This window comes from Neofelis nebulosa, chromosome 2 (assembly GCF_028018385.1).
Source record: "Neofelis nebulosa isolate mNeoNeb1 chromosome 2, mNeoNeb1.pri, whole genome shotgun sequence".
Lineage (NCBI taxonomy): Eukaryota > Metazoa > Chordata > Mammalia > Carnivora > Felidae > Neofelis > Neofelis nebulosa.
Window position 1 is genome coordinate 57,822,636 of NC_080783.1, and position 22,591 is coordinate 57,845,226.

General features: G+C 36.1%; 1 protein-coding gene across 4 annotated transcripts in view; it reads left to right on the top strand.

Moving 5' to 3' along the window:
- LNPK (lunapark, ER junction formation factor) overlaps positions 1 to 11,504 on the top strand; it is a 77,663-nt gene extending 66,159 nt beyond the window's left edge. For 3 of the 4 annotated variants that reach the window (XM_058713365.1, XM_058713379.1, XM_058713357.1), the window contains 3 exons: positions 1,232 to 1,302; positions 2,450 to 2,620; positions 10,483 to 11,504. In XM_058713365.1, coding sequence (XP_058569348.1) covers positions 1,232 to 1,302; positions 2,450 to 2,620; positions 10,483 to 10,718 — 478 coding nt within the window. In that variant the 3' untranslated portion in view covers positions 10,719 to 11,504. Of the gene's footprint in view, positions 1 to 1,231; positions 1,303 to 2,449; positions 2,621 to 4,179; positions 4,263 to 10,482 lie in introns of all 4 variants that reach the window. The other variant, XM_058713373.1, reaches the window with a different exon arrangement.
- Positions 11,505 to 22,591: the final 11,087 nt, after the last annotated feature.

Genomic DNA, 22,591 nt, shown 5'->3' on the forward strand with positions numbered 1-22,591 from the left:
GTGTGTGTGTGCGTACGTGCACACTAGACATTCTATGGTTTTGTGACTCCTGTTTCCTGATTTTAGAACATAATAGAATATCTTATGCCCCTGTAAAAGAGAACATACTCAGTTGTTTTTTGGTAAGAGTTTTGATAAAATACAAAAAAAAATATAGAGAGAACAAAAACTGTTGTAACCCTACTATAAGATTATTTTTAGAGAAATTAAATCATTTGTTTGAAACTTTTAAACTTGAAGAGCACACAAATAGTGAAAACTTGGTAGTTTGTAAGAAATGGGGTTTTATAGATGTCAGTATGGGAGTCGGTGATGGTAATGATTTTAATGGCAACGAGGACAATTTAGATATGTTTGACACTATGGTTTTCAAAATAGTTTTCCAATTATTATCTTATTTGATTTTTACAATAATTCTAGGAAGATAGGGGTGATGTGAGCAGAGCAACTGTCATAATATAGACTTTTCAAAAATACTTTAGGATAGTAGACTAGAATATTTGACAAGGTTATTGGTTAATATTATTTCAATAAAAGGACTAGAATTTAATGTTAACGTAATAATTGTATATTATTCAAAACAGACAAGTTGTTGTTTGGTCGGGCCAAGTGTTAAGTGCATACACAGAGAACAGAGAGAATGTATAAATAGGAAATGAGGAAGATGTATAACTAGGATAGACACAGCAATCATGATGTTTGGAAGTTAACCTTTGGACTGGACTAAACAAATTCATTTCTTTACTACAGACTTCTCAGAAGTTTTATTTTTATTTTATTTTATTTTATTTTATTTTATTTTATTTTATTTTGTTTTGTTTTGTTTTATTTATTTTTCAGAAGTTTTAATAACATTCATTGTGAATCACTAAGGGGTTCCATCTTTTCCAATCTAATCTGACCACGGATTTTGGGTCTGTTATCGTCAGAAATATATGTTAGGAAGTACTGAAATTTAAGTGTTCTGTTACTGAATATGTTTGTTACCTTAGTAAGGATATATTCATTTGACTGTTGCTTAGTTTGTTTTTCGTTTTGTGTGTAAATTATATTTTAGAAAGGTTGAAATTTTGGCTGTTATGATTAAAGGGTATTGTTTATTGTTTACTAAGTAACATTTAGTCTGTTATGGCATATTTAGCTGTGTAAAATATTGGTTAGCTGTGATGGCTATTTTCATGGGCTTTGTCTGCATTTGTAACTGATCTGTTCATTTTTCCTTTTGGTGTAGGTATGCCCTTATATGTCAGCAGTGTTTTTCTCATAATGGAATGGCTTTGAAAGAAGAATTTGAATACATTGGTAAGAATTATTGGGCATTTAGATTAAAATATTTTACTCTTAAATATTTCATCCTATGCCAAGTCCCATGTAATGTCACTTTGTTTTAGGTGCTCTGTTTGTATTGTTCAGGCATATTGTCCTTATTTTAGAACACAGAGCAAAGCAGGAACAACAATGCAGGTTTTTTCCTCATATAGTGTACAACTTCTAGGTCTTTTCAAACTTCATTGTGCATCAGAATCACCTGAAGAGCTTTTAAAAATACCATGCCCAAGACCCACCAACTAAGAGTCTGTTTTAATTGATTTGGGGTAGGTCCAGGCTTTTTTTTTAAGCTCCTCAGAGGATTCTCATGTGCAGCCACTATTAAAAATTATTGTACTAAATTACTTATGTTTCTTAAATATGACATACTATAGTTTCTTCGGCACGTGAGCAATGTTCTGGATTTTAAAATCCCTAATGATTATAGCGACTAGAAATGTAATTTCTGTAACACATTTGGATCATAATATTAATATTGTTTTGCTATTAGATAACCTGCTGTGTAACTTACTATCTTTTCTGATTTATTTACTTATTATTTATTTATTATTTTTTAAAATACAATTTATTGTCAAGTTAGCTAACATACAGTGTACATAGTATGCTCTTGGCTTCGGGAGTAGATTCCCATGACTCATTGCTTACATACAACACTCAGTGCTCATCCCGACAAGTGTTCTTTTCAATGCCCATTACGTATTCCTCAACCCCCCACATCCACCCTCAGTTTGTTCTCTGTATTTAAGAGTCTCTTATGATTTGCCTCCCTCTCTGGTTGAAACTACTTTTTTTCTCCTTCCCTTCTCCCATGGTCTTCTGTTAAGTTTCTCAAATTCCTCATATGACTGAAAACATATATCTGTCTTTCTCTGACTTTTCTGTTTTAAAATTAATATTCTAATTCTAATAATAATTAGAAATTATGCTTTAAAATTAGCTTTTGTTAGAGGCACCTGGCATTATTATTAAAACTAGATGTAGTTTCACAAGGGATAAATAACTTTTGAAGGGTTCTTTGACTATTTGCAAAAGTAATCTTGAGAATGATCTGATTAGTCCTTGAATTTTTTTTTTTTTTTGGTTTGTGGTTTGGTTTATTTTTTAAAAAAATTCTCTGCAGCTTTTCGATGTGCCTACTGTTTTTTCTTGAATCCTGCAAGAAAAACTAGACCTCAGGCTCCAAGACTTCCAGAGTTTAGTTTTGAGAAGAGGCAGGCAGTGGAAAGCTCAAGTTCGGTTGGTCCCTTGCCCTCAGGAAGTGTGATTTCGTCAGAGAACCAGACCAGTGAAGGTATGAATATGTTAATTAAAAAGTTTTATCTCTTAATAATGTTTGCTATTTAACATTAAAAGCATAATGCTTTTAGATAAGAATGGATTAATTTATCAGATTTTGCAGCATGCATATATCAGCTATTGCTCTGATACTCAGCCCTCCTGTGTGATTGGTATGATGTGTTTCGGGTTTAAAATGTAGGTTACCCTGTGTGAAGCAGCATCCACCCACAGCTGAGTAAACATTGTTTATGGAGTGACATCTAGGAACTGTTGGGAGATTTGACTAGTGATACTTTCATGGAATCATTTTTTCAATTTATTTAAGTGAAGCATGTTATAAGAATTACGCAACTACTTGTAAGGGTAAAATTCTGCTATAATTTGTAGTTAACATTGATAAAATAGATTCGTGCCTACCATTGGCATTGGTAAGGTTACCAGAAGCAAGAAACTTTGGAACTGGAAAGTTGTCCTTGGCATTCTTTGGATAAGTATGTTGATAGGACTGGTGTTTCTTTGAAACAATTTATTGAGGTGCACAAGATTTAACATTGCTGCTGTATGCCTTTGATGTAAAACAACCTTTTGCAAAACAGAAACAATTTATCAGAATTCATTGGTTTTTAGGATTCATCTTTAATTCTGTTTTAGGACTTCTTGTGGAAGTTTCATAAGCAAATGGAAAAGATGAGGTGGAAGATCTGACTATTAATTGCCAACTGTTTCTTGTTAATATTAGGTGGGGAGCTACTTGTTAAGCAGCTCCTAGTCCTGGAGATGCTAAAATTATGGCACAGGCCATGATATTTTGGTGCTATGCCTGATGTAGAAAAAAATCCATATTCGAAGTTTAGTTCACATAGTGTATTTAGCAGTCTGTATTCATCCTTTTAATTTCTAGGAATTCTCATTTATAGATATTTGATTTCTTCTTTATACAAACACTGAGTAGTGAAAAAACTGCTTTAACTGAGAACAATAAAGCAGTGAATTTTCAGATATCGGAAGGTTAATATAAAAATCTGAGTATCTTTTTTTTTTTTTTTTTTTAACTTTGAAGAGCGAACCTAAAATTCGTGTGTTGATTTGGGCTTGGCTTTTGGCTTACTAACATGCATCAGAATGAATTTGAACACAGATAACCATGAAAAGAAGTGTGTATACTTTCAACACTGAATCAATACATTCATTTTCTCCAAGTCTGCAGTATCAACTCCAAACATATCACATTTTTTCTTTTGCTTAAGTCATGCTGTGAAGCTGATTATTGCATGCAAATCACCTGCCTTGCTATTGCAGCCTCTTGGAACTGAAAACTAAGGAATGTCATACTGAAGATGCCTAGAGGAAAATTTGAAGTCCTTTCCATAAATAAGTAACCTTGCTTATGAAAGCTAAAGTGAATATTTGAAAGCCAATAGTTGGGACACACACACAAAAAAGAAACAAAAGGAAAAACAGCCAACGAAATAAAAATCTTGATGAGTCCCATGCTTTATATCTTCTCCCAGGGTTGAGATGGATAGTTAGCAAACAACACCCAGCTATACCTTTCCTTCTCATCAAATCTAGGAGGAGCAATACCCCAGATGTCTCATTTTCTATCTGAAATCTCCAGAACGAAGTCTAACTGGCTCAGACTCAGCCCTAATAAGGTAATGTTTGTAGGTGAAGACAAAACTCGAGGCAAGGTCTGACAGCTGTGTAGGGCTGGAAACTGAAGCAACAATTCCATTTGGTTGAGATGGTCTTTGGAGGAGTAACTTTTTCATACTTCTCTTTGGATTCATTGAAATGGCTATGAGAATTTTTTACTTCTTTGGCTTTCCAGAAGATTGACACTTTTCTCCAAGATTCTGTCTCAGCACTGTGATACACAGTTATCATTGCCAAGCTGCAGTTCTTTAGTAGACGACTAGGAAGTATTCTGATGAAAGAGGAAGCTGCATTTGTTGTGACTGCTGGCGGCATACCCTTAAGTTTAAATTGAACAGTAAGTAAGGCCATATCATCTCAATCATCTACTTTTGGTGCCAAGAGCCAGTATAATGGAGGGCTTATATTTCTGATTTCCACATTCTTGATGTAAAAACTTGAGGTCCAAAAGAAAAAAAAAATCTTTCCTGCCTTTATTTTCATATTTTTTGAAAGTAGTGAAGTAGCTCCTTAGTCATTATAGAAACTGCAGAGATTAGGTGATTGAATTCACAGATGGAACTAAAAGGTAACTTTTTTCCATCTGGATTTTTCTTTCAACAAATATTCTATAACCATTTATATGAATAATCTTGAGTCATTAGAAGCAGCCTTTTTTTTTTTCAATCTATGATATAAGACTTTGAAATTAAGTTTTGTCTTGATTCTGCTACTGGAAGATTTTGCATTTAGGATGAGACACAAGGTTTTTGAAAAATTTTTGGATCACTCTTTAGAACAACATATGAAATGTTGGCAAGTTTTCATCAAAGAAGGAGACCTGGAAGAAATTTCTCCCGTTAATTACTCATTTGGATTCCTAGAATTTTTTTTCTAGAATTGTGTGTCCAGATGCTTTGGTAATAGAATATTGAAGAAACACAAGAAGTTAGGACTATGGATTTTCTTTTTATCTAGGAGCATACTAGATGTGGTATGCCAAAGTAATGAAGTACTTTTAGGTTACTGGGTTTCTTTTATGGCTAAATGAGTGGTGCAATAATACCTGAATCTCCGCTAAGCCACATTAAAGTGGTTTATCAGTTTTGCTTTGTTAAAATGTGCTTTCCAGAATACTTGATATGTAGCATTCTTTTTTGTTAACTATGATAATAATTAGAAAAAGAGATTTCTGTATTGTTAGTGTACCAGTACATGTTTGAAAAATGTTAATGTTGTTCTAAATTGCTCAGTTGTATTTGTCTAGCTCATATGTAATTATTTTAATAAAAAATAGCTTTTACTTAATTGGAGATAATTTGCTAATAATAAAACTCATGGCCTTTAATCAATATTATCAAAAATAGTAAAATTCATTTAAGGTGAAATTTATTTTGGTAATTGATTTCTGCTTTTTTCTTTTAAGCGATATACTGTTACTGTTAGGTATGTTAAACTAGAGAAAATTCTATTTTTAGTGTTGTTTGTTGTGAGGCTCTAGGAAATTGAACTATTTGATAATGTAAACTTTGTTGAATTCTATGTATTTATCAGATCCAAAAAGCTTGTACCTTTGTTGATATTTAATTATGTACAGCTTCCTCAAGGTGTATATTTGCCTATAGGATGTTTTTGCATGTTTGTTTTAGACATAGAGATCTTATGCCCTTCTGATTCTCTTTTCTAAAATGCCTTCACCTAATAGTTTTACATTGTTGCCTAATAATGACATTTCTTACTCATCTAATGGATTTTTTTTTTTACCAATGCTAAATAACAGTACTATTGTTAAACAATATTCTATTGCTCATTATGAGTTATTTTCTCATAGGTGGTTTTTATTTAATTGAATTTTATTCATTGAACTATTGGGTTAAGTTTTGAGATGAGATGGGATTCATGTCTTTGTTCCTTAATATAAGTTGACCATTTTCCTGAAGGCAGAAAAATCTTGTAAAAACTGCTTTGCTTAAAACCTATGAGTTAGTTCAAAGACAAACTGTTCATTGTATTTGAACAAATTCTCCTTTGGGTAAGTTTTACACATATAGTGGGTACTGATGTGTGGGCAAGGCAAAAGTTTGATGCATTAGCAAAACAAATTTTTGTTATTATAAAAGGAATAAAAAGTAAGAATCTAAATGAATCCACTAAAATATGAAGGGTTTTCAAAGGCATAAACTAAATAGAATCGTGGGGTTTTTTTTCCCTGTGGAAATTATATATTTCTAAAGGAAATACATGAATTTGTTTTGCTAGACTATTCTTTAGTTTTCTTAGAAAATTATTCTTTCAAGAGCTAGAATAAAAACCTAAAAGTAAGGTGATGTTCTTACATGTTTTTGCATGTGCATGGTTTATAGATGAGGCAGTGGTATTTGTTATACAGTTATACTCAGTGTTATGAGTTTGAGTTATCTAGCTGAGTGGAGGCTTTGCCCAAACCAACTGGAAGCCAGTTGTTACAATTTGGTAGAGAAAGCTTCTCTCTCAAAGATACTGAGGTGAGAGTGGAGCAGGGGATAGGAGTGGGGGAAGGAACAAATTCCATGGGTCATTTTTGTTTTATGATTGTGATATGTTGGTTTCTTAACATTATGCTTGCCGAAACTGATTTTTAAAATTTTCTTACATAGGTCATTCAGGTAACTTTGTTTTAATTTTGGTGTTAAGTTGGTTTTGCACAGGGGAGAAGAGGCCTGTTTAGTGTAAACACACAGGCTGGTTTCTTTTTTAGTATTTTCTTCCCAGATGTTGACATCTTTTGTAATGTATTTTTTACCACCAAGCTATTTTAAACTACAACTTTGCAGAAAAAATTTGCTGTTTTTATTAGAATAGGCAAATGATATTCTCCCATAGAAATAAAGTAAATTTAGAATACATTTAATGATCTTATTATAAAGCCCTGTGGTTTAGTTATTAAACACGTAATTCTCTGTTAATCTTGTACACCTAATTCACTTAAATCTTGTTTGGATGACTTTTCACAAAATGGCATTGGCACCTAAAAATCGAATATTTATGTCATTTAGACTTATGTCTGCAATATAGGCATCATGACACATACTGGTTTTTCTGTAGTATTACTAGTCTTAAAATGACTTTTCTGCAAATTAACCTGGGAGAGGAGAAGTAGTCATTAATAGCTTTTTGATTATTTTCAAGCCCTACCCATAATTTCACCAATTTTTAGTATTCTGTGTATTCTTTGCAATATGATACAGTATTGACAAGCAAACTTTGTGTATGATGTCATTTTCTTTTTTTTTAATTAAATTTTTTTTTTCTTTAATATTTATTTTTGAGAGACAGAGAGACACAGAGGGTGAGCAGGGGAGGGGTAGAGAGAGTGGGAGACACAGAATCTGAAGTAGGCTCCAGGCTCTGCGTTGTCAGCACAGAGCCCGACACGGGGCTTGAACTCACAAACTGCGAGATCATCACCTGAGCTGAAGTCGGTTGCTTAACTGACTGAGCCACCCAGGCACCCCGATGTCATTTTCTAATTATGATAGCCCATGGTATTTCTTAGAATTCATCTTAATAGACATTTAAAAATTTAAGTATTGTAGTACTTCTTTTTGTGTTATCTGCTTTAAGACCCCAGAATTTTTTAATTAAATTGGATTTGACCAATGATGTGTCTGCTTCTGAAAATAGTTACATGACAAAGCTTTAAGATGATAAACAATCAACTTGAGTACTTCTGTTTAAGTTCAGTACTGAGGCAGTTGGTCAGACAATGTGACAAATTACATGGGCCTCTATTCACTTAAACACATTTATTGGTGAGTCCCGGATTCTGAGCTTTTTCTTTTCATTTTGTGTGGCTTTATTGTTTTGTTTTGTGTTTTTTTTTTTTTTTCCAGAAGGCTTTCTAAAATATAACAAATTGTAAAGTTCTTGGCAAGTAAGAACTCTCAATGGCCAGAGAGTTGTGGAAAACCGTGAGTCTTAGAATTCTACCCTGGATAATTTCTGAGAGGGTAGAATTACAAATGGTTGGCAACTCCTGAAGTTTTCCACTGAAGAACTTGCTTGCCCTTGTGGCAGAAATGCTCTGTACATGTTTAGAGAGTTTCATATGTACTTTCTGCTTTTCCTTTATGCACTGGAACATTCATATAACAAAACTCAAACAATCTGCCTTTCTACCTTGAGTTTTAGAAGATTCCAAGTGGTACAGCAATGCCATTTTCAGTTCCTTTTAAGATGAGAATAGCATTTTTGTGACATTTGACATAAATAGGATTTGTGAACATTACTCACTACTTTTGGGGATCATGTGAATTTTCATACAGTAAAACCTCATTAACTTGGATGTTCCCAACTGTGGAATTTTGGCCTTTCGTTCTATATAAGAAAGAGGGAAGGAGGTTGTAACTAATTCTGTAAACTATAGTCCAAGATATGTTTAAAGACATAATTACACTATGTGAATTACTATATATGTAATTACATAATTACTATATATGTGAAATATAGATAATTTGTATTTATTTTTTTTTAATTTTTTTTTTTTTTTTAATGTTTTTTATTTATTTTTGGGACAGAGAGAGACAGAGCATGAACGGGCGGGAGAGGGGCAGAGAGAGAGGGAGACACAGAATCGGAAACAGGCTCCAGGCTCCGAGCCATCAGCCCAGAGCCTGACGCGGGGCTCGAACTCACGGACCGCGAGATCGTGACCTGGCTGAAGTCGGACGCTTAACCGACTGCGCCACCCAGGCGCCCCAATTTGTATTTATTAAAACTGATAATGGTAAACCACGACTTTGTAAGACCTCCACATTTCTGTGTGCATACAGCACATAATTTCTTTGCAAAACTATTAACTAATTTTATTTATTTAGCAAGACTCTGACCTGTACTGTAAAGGAACTAAACTTGAACTTTTTACTAACGTAAACTGGTTTTTCCTCTGATTTTTTGAATTAATAACATTTGTAGTGTATCGTAAGGGATCTTGTATGAGCATAATAAAATCTGCTTATTTGTTTAGCTGATGTGATTTAACGATATTTCTCCTAGCAAGGATATTTGTTACTATCTATTACAAAAACAAAAGCTAGATTTTTATTTTTGGCTTGGAAAATAAGAGGCCCAAAGCTTTCTGCTTCTGACATCTTCCCCTCCCCACTGGCATTTAATTTTTTTAAACTTTAAAGAATTAAAGGGACTTTATTGAATAAAATAATAATAATTATTATTAGGGATTTGAGTTTAATGAAACTCAAAAGAGAGTTTAAAGGGAGTAAATTTTCAGGTAGGAACCAAGACCCTCCCTTAGCTTCTACTATGGCGACAGGGGCCAAAGACCCTTCCCTTCTCTTAATATTCTAGGTATATAGCATATTCTGACCCAGAGGTTTAAATCCTGAGAACTTGTCTTGCAGAGGGTTGAAGGGAGACTTTTCATGGGAAAAGGTAGATCCAGATCACCTCAGTCTTTGGATAATAGAGATGCAGAGATGCAAATCAGTGTGGGGAATAGCACAGCCTACACACACACACACACACACACACACACACACACACACACACTTATTGTTTACAGGGTTGCCTGGGTGCCAGGGACATAGTTCTTTCAGGAAACATGATCTGGGAGTTAATACATTGGCCTCATTTGCTGTACTGTTTTCTTATGGCACATAAATCTCTTGGAACTTAGTTTGCTTTATTTGGACATTTAACTTTCAAATACATCTTTACGAAATTTCCTGAATATTGTGAAAGTTGCTAAATTTTAGGAAAATATAGGGCTTTGGGTAAAAGTGTGTTTATGCATTTGTTTTCCCCAAATTGTTTTTTTTCATCCTTCATTCATACCAACTCATATATGGGTATGCTACAAGGAGTTAAGTACATATTTTAAAAGATTTTGGGGCGCCTGGGTGGCGCAGTCGGTTAAGCGTCCGACTTCAGCCAGGTCACGATCTCGCGGTCCGTGAGTTCGAGCCCCGCGTCGGGCTCTGGGCTGATGGCTCGGAGCCTGGAGCCTGTTTCCGATTCTGCGTCTCCCTCTCTCTCTGCCCCTCCCCCGTTCATGCTCTGTCTCTCTCTGTCCCAAAAATAAATAAAAAACGTTGAAAAAAAAAAAATAAAAGATTTTAAGGATAATGTTAGACCATTCTTCTGTTTCTTAGTTCATGTATGTGTGTGCTTATCTTTTGTTTATCTTATATAGCAGTGTTAACATTTGGGTATGCCTAAAATCTTGACTCTTTATCTTTTCAGAATCTTTAGAAGAACAAGATGTTCTTGATAACAGTACAGAGCAGACAGATCAGAAAATATCAGATACAGAGCAGACAAACCAAGGGATTGAAAAAATTTCTGGCACAGAGGACCCAGAGGAGAGACAAGAGACCGAGAATGAGGAGACCTCGGTGAATGAAGCCAAATCAACAGTTCCCAGAGTGGATTCTATTCCGAATCCTGAACTCAGTGGAGAATCTTTGATGGCAGTGTAGTAAATGCTTCCACGTGCCTTCCACTGGACATTCGTAGACTTGTTGATGTCAGTTACTGCTTTTTAGGTGCTGCTTTCTTTTTTTCCCCTCTAAGGATGTGCTTGATATCATTTGAATTCAGATTACTTAGCTATTTCAATATGTCAGAATTGTAGCTACTGGGTATTAAATTAAAGGCAAGTGATATCACTAAAGGAAGATCCTTTGGAATGTACAAAGACCCACACTGTATAGCCAGCGTTTAGATGTTTTCTTCCATTCTAAAAGTAAACAAACATAGCATTCTTATTTTCTCTATGTGTGACCTGTAAATAATACCCATTTTGACATAGGAAGAACTTTGGTTATGAGTAAGTTCTAATAGTGTTCGTTTTAAGGAATGAAACCCAATTAAGATTTTAAATAATTCATTATCAAAAATGGATAAAATTTTAATTCTTTAGATATTTTCCAGGGGGGGAAAATGTCTATTTAGGCATTTACATTAAGTGGTATGAAAGTTACAAATAACTATATAGGCATTGGTACGAATTCTCAGTAAGAATGCAACCGAACAGTCAAGTGCAGTGTTTCTTTTTGATGTTTCTTATTTTGCAGCTGGGCCAAAGGCACATGATGTATATAATTAGCTTATGTTTACATATTAACATATAGGAAATATCTCTGCACTTGACTGTACTTGAATTCTGAGCATTATTTATACTTGTAAAATAATGGTGATATTATAAGTGAATTTTGTGCTCTTGTGTGTGTATTGTTAAGGAAAATAAAGATGATCTGGCAGCAGTTTCTTTTTGTTAAATATCTAGACTTCTTCAGACAGTGTCTTGGTAGATGACTTGGCTATCTGAAAAATCTTAGTAAGGGGAGCTCACAATAAAATTAATCCATAGACTCTCCTGAGAGCAAATTTTGATGCTTCTGTTCAGACCAATTGCCTTGCAAACTCAGAGAAATAGTGACATGTAGACGTTCTAATCAGAGATTAGAGTTTCCTGATTCGGGAAAACCTTAAGCCATTTGTAATTTTTTATTTTGAGAGACAAATAAGTATTGTGAGAATAGGTAGTTACTAGTAGTTCATTGGGTTTAATATATGTATTAACTGGCAAAAAATTAGACCCAGAATGGTAATTCTCATACCTTGCATACAGTGTGGTTGGTGATCTTATTTTCCTTTTATCTTTCTTCTCCATTATTCAAAAAATTGAAATCAAGTTATGCCAAAGGGAAGCATATACAGGAATGGTACATATGGGAAATATTTCTAAATTGTATGTAGTTTATTAAAAATTTAATAAAATAATATTTGTTATTAAAAAATTCATATTTATGATTTAATATCTTATATATGATAGGTATTTTAATGAACCCAATCTGTTAATAGTCTGAGGCATTATGCCACAGGGACCAGAGTTTTTGAGATTACAAAACGCTTTAAATTTCAGCTCTGCAGTCTTGGGCAAGTAACTCAACCTGAGACTGGTTTTTCAACTGTAAAATGGGAAGTATGGTACCTACTTGTTGGAGTATAGGGAAGGTGAGAAATAATTTGTATAATATGCCTATTATTCATAGATAATTAAGCAGATGGTAGCATTTTATATTATTGATATCCTTGTGAAATATGAAGGGCTATAAATTCTTCCTCTTGCAAATAAGGAAATGAAAAAATAATGTGAACATAGAATTCAGCTGCTCAGAATCAAGCCAGTATTCTCTGCATCAGCTTTTCTCTATCTTATACATGTATAGAAACACATAGATTAAGGAAATAGGAACCTGAAGCTGTGGAATATCTCATCTCTGAATGTAATTTTTTGGGGTGGGGGGAGTGAATCCATCAGATTTTGTACGTTATGGGCTCATAAATATTTTAGTAACATCTTGTTGAGTCGTCTTGTTTTAAAACATTCAAATTCTGATATACATTGCTTGAAAATGAGGAGTATTTCAGAGAAATATAACTTAATGATAGAATCAAGCAAATATTATGAGAAATAACTTTGCAAGAAATGTGGAAGAAGGTTAAAAGGGGATTAGTAAAATTAATGCAATGGGTAACATGCTTACCCATTGTATAGTGATTGTATAGTACGCTTGAAAACAGAAAAGGCTATTCTGATATTGTAATAAGTAGTTAATTGTTTGCGAGAGTGGTAAAATGTTCCGATTCTTAAGACTACTATAAGAAACTACTATTGAGGCTAGGAAAAACAAACTATTGAGTGCCATTAGCTAGAGTGAGCTTCCCTACTAAGAAATGCTCAACAGATATTTTCTAAACTCTTCTCACTGTGTCCTCAGCATGATCTACAGACGTGGTCTGGCTGCTACCCCTCCATGCCTCTTCCACCATTTGCTACAGCTTCACGGGCCCTTCCAATTCTGTGACCATGCTAAGCCTGTTCCTGCATTAGGTCTCCGCTTAAATGGTCTCTTCTCGGAGAGGTACGCTCTTACATTCCTGGTCTAAAGCTGGCCTCTGCCTGTTGCTCTCTGTCATATCACTTAATCTCTACTATTGGACACTTCCAGTATTTTATTTGTTTACCAGTTTACTGTCTGCCTTCGCAAACATAAAATCTGTGTGTGCAAGGCTCTTTTTTTGTCTTACGCACGGCTGTATCTCCAGGTCTAACACAGTGTTTGACACATATTCATTATGTGAATGAATAACTTGTTGCTAAATCCAGTGAAAACTCTCGGTCCTTAACTTATTTCACTGTTTGACAGTATTGACATTGCTGAGCATTCCCCTTGGTTTGAAACACTTTCTTTTTTTCTTTTGGCTTTTGACCTCTCACACCCTGGCCCCTTTCTCTCAGCGTCCTTTCTCTTTCCCTGTGCGCCCATTAAATACTGGTGTTCCATAGCTTCTACCTAGTGCCAGCATTTTTTCACTCTGCATATTCTGTCCCTGGAGGATCTCATCGACCCCATGGATTTAATTAACACCTGTCTCTCTGATTCTCAAATCTCCAGCCTTGATCTGTTTGCTTCACTTCAGAGAGATATATTCACCTGCCTTCTTAATGTCTCTTACAATCAGTATATCAAAAAACGAACACCATTTTCTCCTTCAGACCTTCAAAACTTTCAAACATTATGTGTTTGAACTACAGTGCCCATTCAACCCTTTCCCCCTTTTTCTTATATCTTCACTGTCAGTTTCTGTCTCCAAAACATCTTCGAGTTATTTTCTCATTTTTCCATCCCATTAACATTACGTCAATAAATGATAATAAAACATTTGCATTCTTACTCTGTGCCAGGCAACATGCTAACTGTTGTATGTATCTTATTTTATTTGTTCTTTGGCATAACCCTGTGAGGATTTTTATTTCTGGATTATAGATGAGAAACCTGAGCTGTAAGAGAGAGTAAGCAACTTGGGCAATGGAAAATCTGGGATTTGAATGTAGGCAAATTACTTCAGAAGTCTTGCTCTTAATTACTGTTGTGCTGCCTTCTAATTCAGGCTTCCATTATCTCCAAACTGTCTCTTCACTGGTTTCTATCTTCAGTCTTGCCCACTTGCTATTTATGATGTGCACTGTAGCCCGAATGAATTTTCAGAATTGGAAAAGGAATCCTGCTGCCATTGCTTAAACTGTTCAGTGATTCCTCCTTGTTCTTGGGATGAGGTTCAAACTTACTGATCGGGCCAACAGAGCCTGTGTAATTTTGTTTCTAGAACACAACTATTGCCATTGTTCTCCGGTCTCCCCGCTCCCCTCCCTGTCCCACTTTTAATGTAGCTGTCCTAATGTTTTCTGTGGTTTGCATATGCAAAGTTTTTTTTATAATCCCCTAGCTTCCTCTTCCCGTGCTTGGGATATCCTCCCACTCACACAGACATGGGGACACTCAATAAATAGTTGCCAAATTGCATCAAAATACTAATAGAACCCACATTTGGAAATTTTGCTAGTTGTTAACCTATGCCTTTTATTGCTGAAATTTGTCTTTTGCATTTTATGCATTAGATACACAATGTTATGGAGAACACGACTGAGTCAGGAGAGTTACAACTTTGAGTGTATATGTGTTTTTGTGTGTGAGACAGAGAGAAAGGGAGAGATATTCTAATTATATAATGATTGTCATTAAGTATTATGTGCTGAGTGTGTCAGAAAAGCTAAATGATTTAATGTCACAGGAGTAGCTAGCATCTAAACCAAGCTGGAACTCAGATCTCAGCTCTTAATGCAGGATACTTTATACTGAACCATCCATTTTACACTGCCAATCAATAATAGTGTTAGAGTTTAAGATTACTTTAAAAATGTAACCTGTTTTCTTATTTTTTTCTAATATTACTTTGCAAAATTATAATACTACCTGTTAGATCGTGTGCAAATCAGTCAAAGGGTCAAAGAATGGGGGTAATTTACAGAATTGTGACTGGCTATTTTGAAACAATCATGGAGAACAGAGCTGCTTTAGAAAATCAGAAGAAAATAATGTGGTAAGTTATTATATGGTATAACTTCAATTCATTGTAAAAATTGTAGAGATTTAGATATAGTTTATGGACTCCAAAATAACTATTAATATATATAAAGATGATCATGAATTGATGATCTGCTAAATCTTAGTTTGTAATTTGACTTGTTTCAAAGTGGTGTTTTTTTTTTTTTTTTTTTTATGTTTGTTTATTTTGAGAGACAGAGTGCGTGGGTATGTGCGAGTGAACGGGGGAGGGGCAGAGAGAATCCCAAGCAGGCCCCATGCTCAGCATGGTGAGCTTGGAGCCTGACACAGGGCTCAGCCTCACGACTGTGAGATCATGACCTGAGCCAAAATCAAGAGTCAGACACTCAAGCTCTCAACCGATTGAGCTACCCAAGCACTCCTGTTTCAAACTTATTGAAGATCTAAATTTATTAACTCCACCTAGCTGATAAGTAAATGTATTCAGGCTCTGAATTTAGAAAAATTTATAAACAGAGCAGAGTACGTTTATTAGAATACAAACATAAGAGTAAAAATTAAAAAGAATAAAAACCTTACTAAATTTTATTGCTCCATAAACTATTAATTTGTCTCAACCTAATTTCTTTCCTCCTCAGAAGTGAATCTACATTTTCTACTTTGATACTATTTAAAAATGTTTTTTTAAAAATTGTTGGGGTGGGGCACCTGGGTGGCTCAGTCGGTTAAGTGTCCGACTTCAGCTCAGGTCACGATCTCGCGATCTCGCAGTCCGTGAGTTCGAGCCCCGCGTCGGGCTCTGTGCTGACAGCTCAGAGCCTGGAGCCTGTTTCAGATTCTGTGTCTCCCTCTCTCTGACCCTCCCCCGTTCACGCTCTGTCTCTCTCTGTCTCAAAAATAAATAAACATTAAAAAAAATTAAAAAAAAATTGTTGAATTTATTGGATAGTAGGTATCCCCCCCAAGTGCCCTTTAGTTTGCCTTTGTGTGAAACTTAGCTTCCACTTAATTTTCCATTCTTTGTCCAGAGGTCCTGCTATGTGGTTTAATTTATACTACTTGTAGACTTTAGGAGAAGAAAACACTATCCACTTATATAATTCTATATTATTTGATGTTTTTTACAACCTAGATTTTCTGCTTCATTTTTCTCTAGGTTTTTTTTTTTTTTTAATATTTATACCTTCCTTTTTTCTTTGGCAGCAAAAATGGTAGAAGTTGGAAGAGCTCTGAGAAGATTAAAATGTATTCTCAAAAATCTCCTTCATAAATTAGTTTTTTTAAGTTCTTATTCCAGGATTATATGGGAACAGGCCAAATTTTCAGCTGCCAAAGACTTTTACCAGATCCCTGGCATTTGATTTAGGAAAACTAGGGAAAATAATTTATTTTTGTGAAAATAAATATTTTTATCTTAGTCTGATTTTGAAGGGTGAAGAAAGTGGGGACTTAACATTTTTTGAATACCTGCTCCTGGTCAGGCCCTGGGTGCTAGATACTTTCACATACATCTCTTACAACCATGTGAGGAGGTGAAATCTTATCAAGCAGGAATTAAATTAATTCCCCAAGACCTCTTAGTTTATGGATGTTGTAAATGGAATCAGAACCTAGGATTTTTTTTTTAACCCTTTTTTAAAAGTTTATTTTGAAAGAAAAAGTATGAGGGGGAGGACGGGTAGGGAGAGAGGACGGGGAAAGAATCCCAAGCAGGCCGTCCACTGTCAGTGTAGAGCCGGACACAGGGCTCGAACCCATGAACGGTGAGATCATGACCTGAACCACCCAGGTGCCCCAGAACCTAGGATCCTTAAGTCCTTGTCCTAGTCGCTGTCTGTGAGGCTTCTCTTTTGCTGGGTGAAAGAATAGATTACTGTTCTTTTGGATTTCTCATATTTTTGTGATGATTCAAGTATTGCTTCTTCAGGGCAGTCTTCTCAGCTGAACACTTGTCTCTCTACTCACACAGCCTCCCCTTGAAATTCCTTCATAACATTGTCTCCTACGCCAGACTGTGAACTCCTTGAAGGCAGGCCCATATCTGTTTTTACTTGTCAATATATTCCTAGTGGCTGGCATGTAAAAGACACGATAAGTTAGCTGTTGAATGGGTCGTATGCACACCCAGGTGCGTGCAAGTGCACACACACACACACACACACAGAGTAGGAAATAACTGCTGTAGTCTTCGTGCAGATTTTATAGTGTGGGCAATTCTGTAAATCTCAACTTTGAATTATTGAGTAGGGAGAGGGCCAGATAATTTGATCCTCACAATTTAGGTGAATTCAATAGTCTCCTTTGTCTTTTTTGTTTTTGTTTTTATTTTTGTTTTTGATTCATCCATCCATATTGCCGTAGGAGCTTTCTAAAACACAAGTTTAAAAAACTATTCTAAGGTTCCTTTGTATACGGCTGACTCCTTAGGCGGCCTGGAAGGATACCCTAGTCCAGCTTCTCTCCCACTGCTCTCCCTTATGCTCTGACCACAGATGAGTGTTTGGTGCTTCTGAGAGATGCTCTGCACTGAGCTTACATGATGCTATTCTTGTTAAACTCTCACTTCTTTTAGCCCCCGGTTTATAATCTTCTGAGTGACCTCTTCCTCAGCTTTCCTAAGCAGTTACTTTTTGTTCTCATTGTACCTTATACATTCATATGTAACTTACAGTCTCCTGACCTCTTGTTATACTGTCTGCCTCCCTCATTTGATTGTGAACGCTGAGGACAGGCTGTGTCCCCCTGATTTGCGTTTTCTCACTCGCGCTCTCCTCAAACAACACAACACGAAACAAAACTAAAACCTGGCGTGGTGCCTGCTCCATGTATGTTTAGAGAGTCGATTCATATAAATAAGTGAGAGACCTGACTGGGTCAGCCCCAGTGGCTGGTGTGCTCCTTCTATTTTGAAACCCCTATAAATAAAGTAATTGTGGCTAGAAAGTGAGAAGCACTAGCTCAAGATTTGAGGATATGGAAACTGTGAGCACACTGAGCGTGGGGAGGGTTCGTTTGTTTTTATATTCTTAGTGCCCAACATAGATGCTCAGTAACTGAATGAACCGAACTGGAGATAACCAGTGTGCTAGTTGGTGGGATTACAGTGTGGAAGCTGTTCCCTAATTCACGTGAATCCAATGTTTGGGCAAGGTTTCTAAATTGTATATAAAATAACGTGGTTTAACCCCCATTCTCGATGATCTCTACGTTCCCCACCCTATGATCTCATATTTAACTTCAAATGGGGTATTTTTTTGGTTTTTCTGTTTATTTTTATTATCTCATTTCTGACCCATTTAATGTTATGACTGATGTTAATTTAGGACCTTTCTGGATTAAGTAGGTGCTTTTTTGATACCGTATCTGGTGGAGTCTGGATAGACACACTCACAAAATACAATTTAGGAATATTTCCTCTTTCATTATATAGGTCATTGGAATTGAGACCTTAAAGCTGAGTGCTTGCCTCAAAAAAAACATTAAAAGGTATTGTATACTGCACATGGCAAGTATTAATTACAACTTGCACTCATATGACATATTTTGTGAATTATAGTCGGCTAAGTTATTTATTTTTCTAAAAATGAAATAGGCTATTTGTGCCTTATTGTCTCTAGCAAGAATTCTAAAGCCTTTGCCTACCTTTCAAGAGTTGACACATTTTATTAAATTATAGTGGCTTGCTTTTTAAAAAATATTTTTTCCTAGGAACCAAAAGGACTCAAAGTTTGGAATGAACTTGTATTCTTGATTATGACTGTTCACACAACCAAATAATACACGAAGTTTTAGAATAGGATGCTGTGAGTTTTATAAACTGAGTACAGGCTGAAATAAAATTGATATGCTTGAAACATGTTTTGGGTGGATGTTGTGGATTCTTTTCAGCACTTTTTTTTTTTCTTTTAGTTTTTGAAGACCTTGGACTCTGTGGGTTTGTATGATCTTTCTTCTTTTCAGTAGGCAATCTCCTGTAGTTGGGCTTGATGAAATTAAATAGTATTTTATGTATTGAAAGACAAACACAATCATTACTAAAGTGTGGGGATTTTCTCTTTCCTGCTGCTCTCCACCTCTCCCTACCCTTCCACACACACCCCAACCACCAAAGGGGAGAGCATCAGGTTTTAGTAGATTTGGGTATGAGTGACTTATCCACCCAGCAAATGGTTGTAAGCAATAGTTCAACGCAAGCGTGAATATCCAGCACTCCTTTCAGGGTAGGATGGCACAAGACTACTAAACTGTCTGTGGGGACAGTTGTGCTATGTATTAGGAGTTGGAAGAGGAGAAGTGGGGAGCAGATGATTTGTCTTAATAAAGAAGCTGAATTTAGGGCTGCTGTGTTCTAGATGAGTAACAAGAGGTATGGCAGTCGCCACTTCTGTTTTTAACAGGGCCTCCAATAGACATGTAAACAATTCACTTTGTTCATTATAGGTTTTATTGTCTCTAAAGAGTGATTTATGTCCTTATTTCTGCATTATCGCCCACAAGGTACTGCCCTCCGTCAGAGGGCCTGTACCATCTAATTTTTTAGACCTTTGTCTTCATTAGTACAGCAATTTTAGCTTGTGATCATTGTACTAGACCTCATTGATAAGCTAAGACAGTGTGGGATTCATAGTGCTGACATCTAACCTTGCCACTGGCTTCTTGACCCTTCTGCTTCCGAAACATGGGTTCATTTAAAAAAAAAAAACAAAAAACCCGAGGTAGAACTCCATCTATTTTTCACACGCATTGTGGGCAGTTTAAAGGTTGGTCAGAATCAAATACGTGCTTTCAAATTTGATAATGTATGAGTACAGAAGGATGACCTTTGATACATAGTCATACATCAACATGACATGAGCAGTAAATGCTGCAATTACCTTTAGTACATTGAAATGGTGCTTTAGTTTTCATCTTTAGAGCCATTTTTGCAAAAGCAAAACAAAACGCATTGGAGTTTTTATTATGAATTTTGTAGAATTAAGTACCTTTAGAAATAGTCCTAATTTATGCACTTATTTTCCACATGAGTTTGGTGTTTATATGATGCAGTAGTTCGCTACCAGAGGATGTTAATTGCTAACCTGATGATTTTAGGCAGATTGTTATAAAGCTGTTTTGTGTTTTATGAGTAGGTTATTTTTCAAAAGGATTAAATGCTGTTTCTTTACAAAAGCGTTTTACCACATGTGTTTTCAAATGTATTAAAGTCTGTTCCCAGTGGTCATCTAAAGGAGTATTTAGTGATGACAGGGACCTTTATGTTGCAGCAACACACAGCTGTAGAGAGTGTCTGCCGTTCTCTATGGGATTGTCGCTCCAGTGTGATCATTTATACATTCATTTCTCCTTTAATGAGTGCCTTCTACGTGCCAGGCGCAGGAGATGGAAAATGAATGACGCATGGCCCCTGCTCTCAGGGAGTTCCCAGTCTAGCGGATGAGTTTAGGCTAATAGCTCAGTTCTCTCTCGAGAAGTCCCAAGATGGGCAAGCAGTAAGCTGACTTAGTGAGTGCTAAGTGAAATGTATGCTGGACTTAAAAAAAGGCAGGAGACCGGGTTCACATTTTGATTCTGCCACTTTCCCGCAGTCTGACCTTGGAGATGTTACATAACCTCTCTGAACCTTAGTTTCTGTGGCTATCAAAAAATAATATGTAGTGCACAGAGCTGCTGTGAAAAGTAGAGAATAGGAAATTCTAGGCCAAGTGTGGCCCAGAACAGAAACCCTCTTTTTCTACTTCCTACCCTTCTTCTGCCTCCGCCTACGCTTCTCAATTAGCCAGTTCACTATTTCTCTATACTTTTTTTTTTCCTGGTTCAGAGGTGGTTAACAGGGTCCAAGGACCTCCAGAAATTTCCTACACGATTTTGTGTATGTGCATGCACATCTTACCAGGGAGAGAATACATAGCCCTTATGTCATTTTCAAAGTTGGACCATGAGTCAATAGAGCAGGCAGGCTGCGGCTCTCTTCTAGGGGAACAGCCATCAAAGATATTACTTAACGTTACTGTAATATTTGGATTAATGATGTAAAAAAATCAATTGAATCTCAAGTACCTTTCTCTGGGCATTAAAGAATCCTTTAAATGATCCCTGTGGCCAGAAGCTGTATGCCAGGTGCAAAGCAGCAATGCCACGCTGGTGGCAAAATTAATATAAAAATGGAACTCTAGTTCAGGGTATAGGTCTTATATCTATATGCTTTCCAACTGCTAATAGCTTTATCGATGGTCTCTTTTAGACATGCAAATTGCTTAAAATTTGCCAAGCTAGCAAAGTTGAATTTTGAAAATGAGATGCGGTATTATAAGGGATCACAGGTATCTTACTGGATTTTGATATTATAAATATTATAGTTCCACCCCCTAGATTGTTCTTTAATTGTCCCTGCACCCCCGAATCTCCTACCCATGCAATACTGTCATGAAGTTAGGGTTGTTGTTTTTTTTCCACCGATGCCTGCTTATTTTTTTCTCTCGGTTTTTAGTGTAAGAAATGTAAAGCACAATGGTAAGAGAGAAATTTAAAAAGCTCTTTACTACATTCTATTGTTGTAACCCACTGTTTTTCTTCCTTAGGTTTCCTTTTAGTCTTTAGTCCTTTTAGCTTGTATGTTTTACAGATTGATATGTACACAGTTGTATTTTTTCAATGTTTGTTTACTTTTGAGGCACACACACATACACACACACACACACACACACACACACACAGAGTGCGATGGGAAGGGTCAGAGAGAGAGGGGGACACAGAATCTGAAGCAGGCTCCAGGCTCTGGGCTGTCAGCACAGAGCCCGGCTTCAGCACAGAGCTGGATGAGGAGCTCGAACCCATGAACCGTGAGATCATGACCTGAACCAAAGTCAGACGCTTAACCAACTGAGCCACCCGCATGCCCCTGTACACAGTTGTATTCTTAAACCAAACAGAGTGAGGTGCACTGTGTGGGGTCCCACTTGCCTCTTGCAGCTTCCTGCACATGGGCTGTTGTCAGACTTGTGAGTCAATTACTGTCCATTCCGAAACACCTCAAGCTATGGACATCTGATACTTGAGAAGAGGCTTGCACCCTCAACTTTTTACAGGCCACAGAGCAGCTGTTAAGGGATAATAAGTTTTTCCCCTTGTACTCAGGCAAACACAGACTGAGGGCTTGGGTGCCTGGTCTTACTCCTCCCTGTAATATCTCCTCTTGCATTTCTCCTTCATAGAGTTTAAGTTTGTACATTTGCTTTGTGGATCTAAACATACTGCATTGTAAAATGAGGTTCATCACAGAATTATTTTTGATAGTGGAAAAATAGGTGATCAAAATGTTCCAGAATGGGAGAGTGTTTAATGCGTTTAAATTATTTTTGAAGTCTTTTTAATAATGTAAGAAAATGTTCATGATTTAATATTGAGAGAAAAGTGGGTATACATTTGCACAGTCTTAT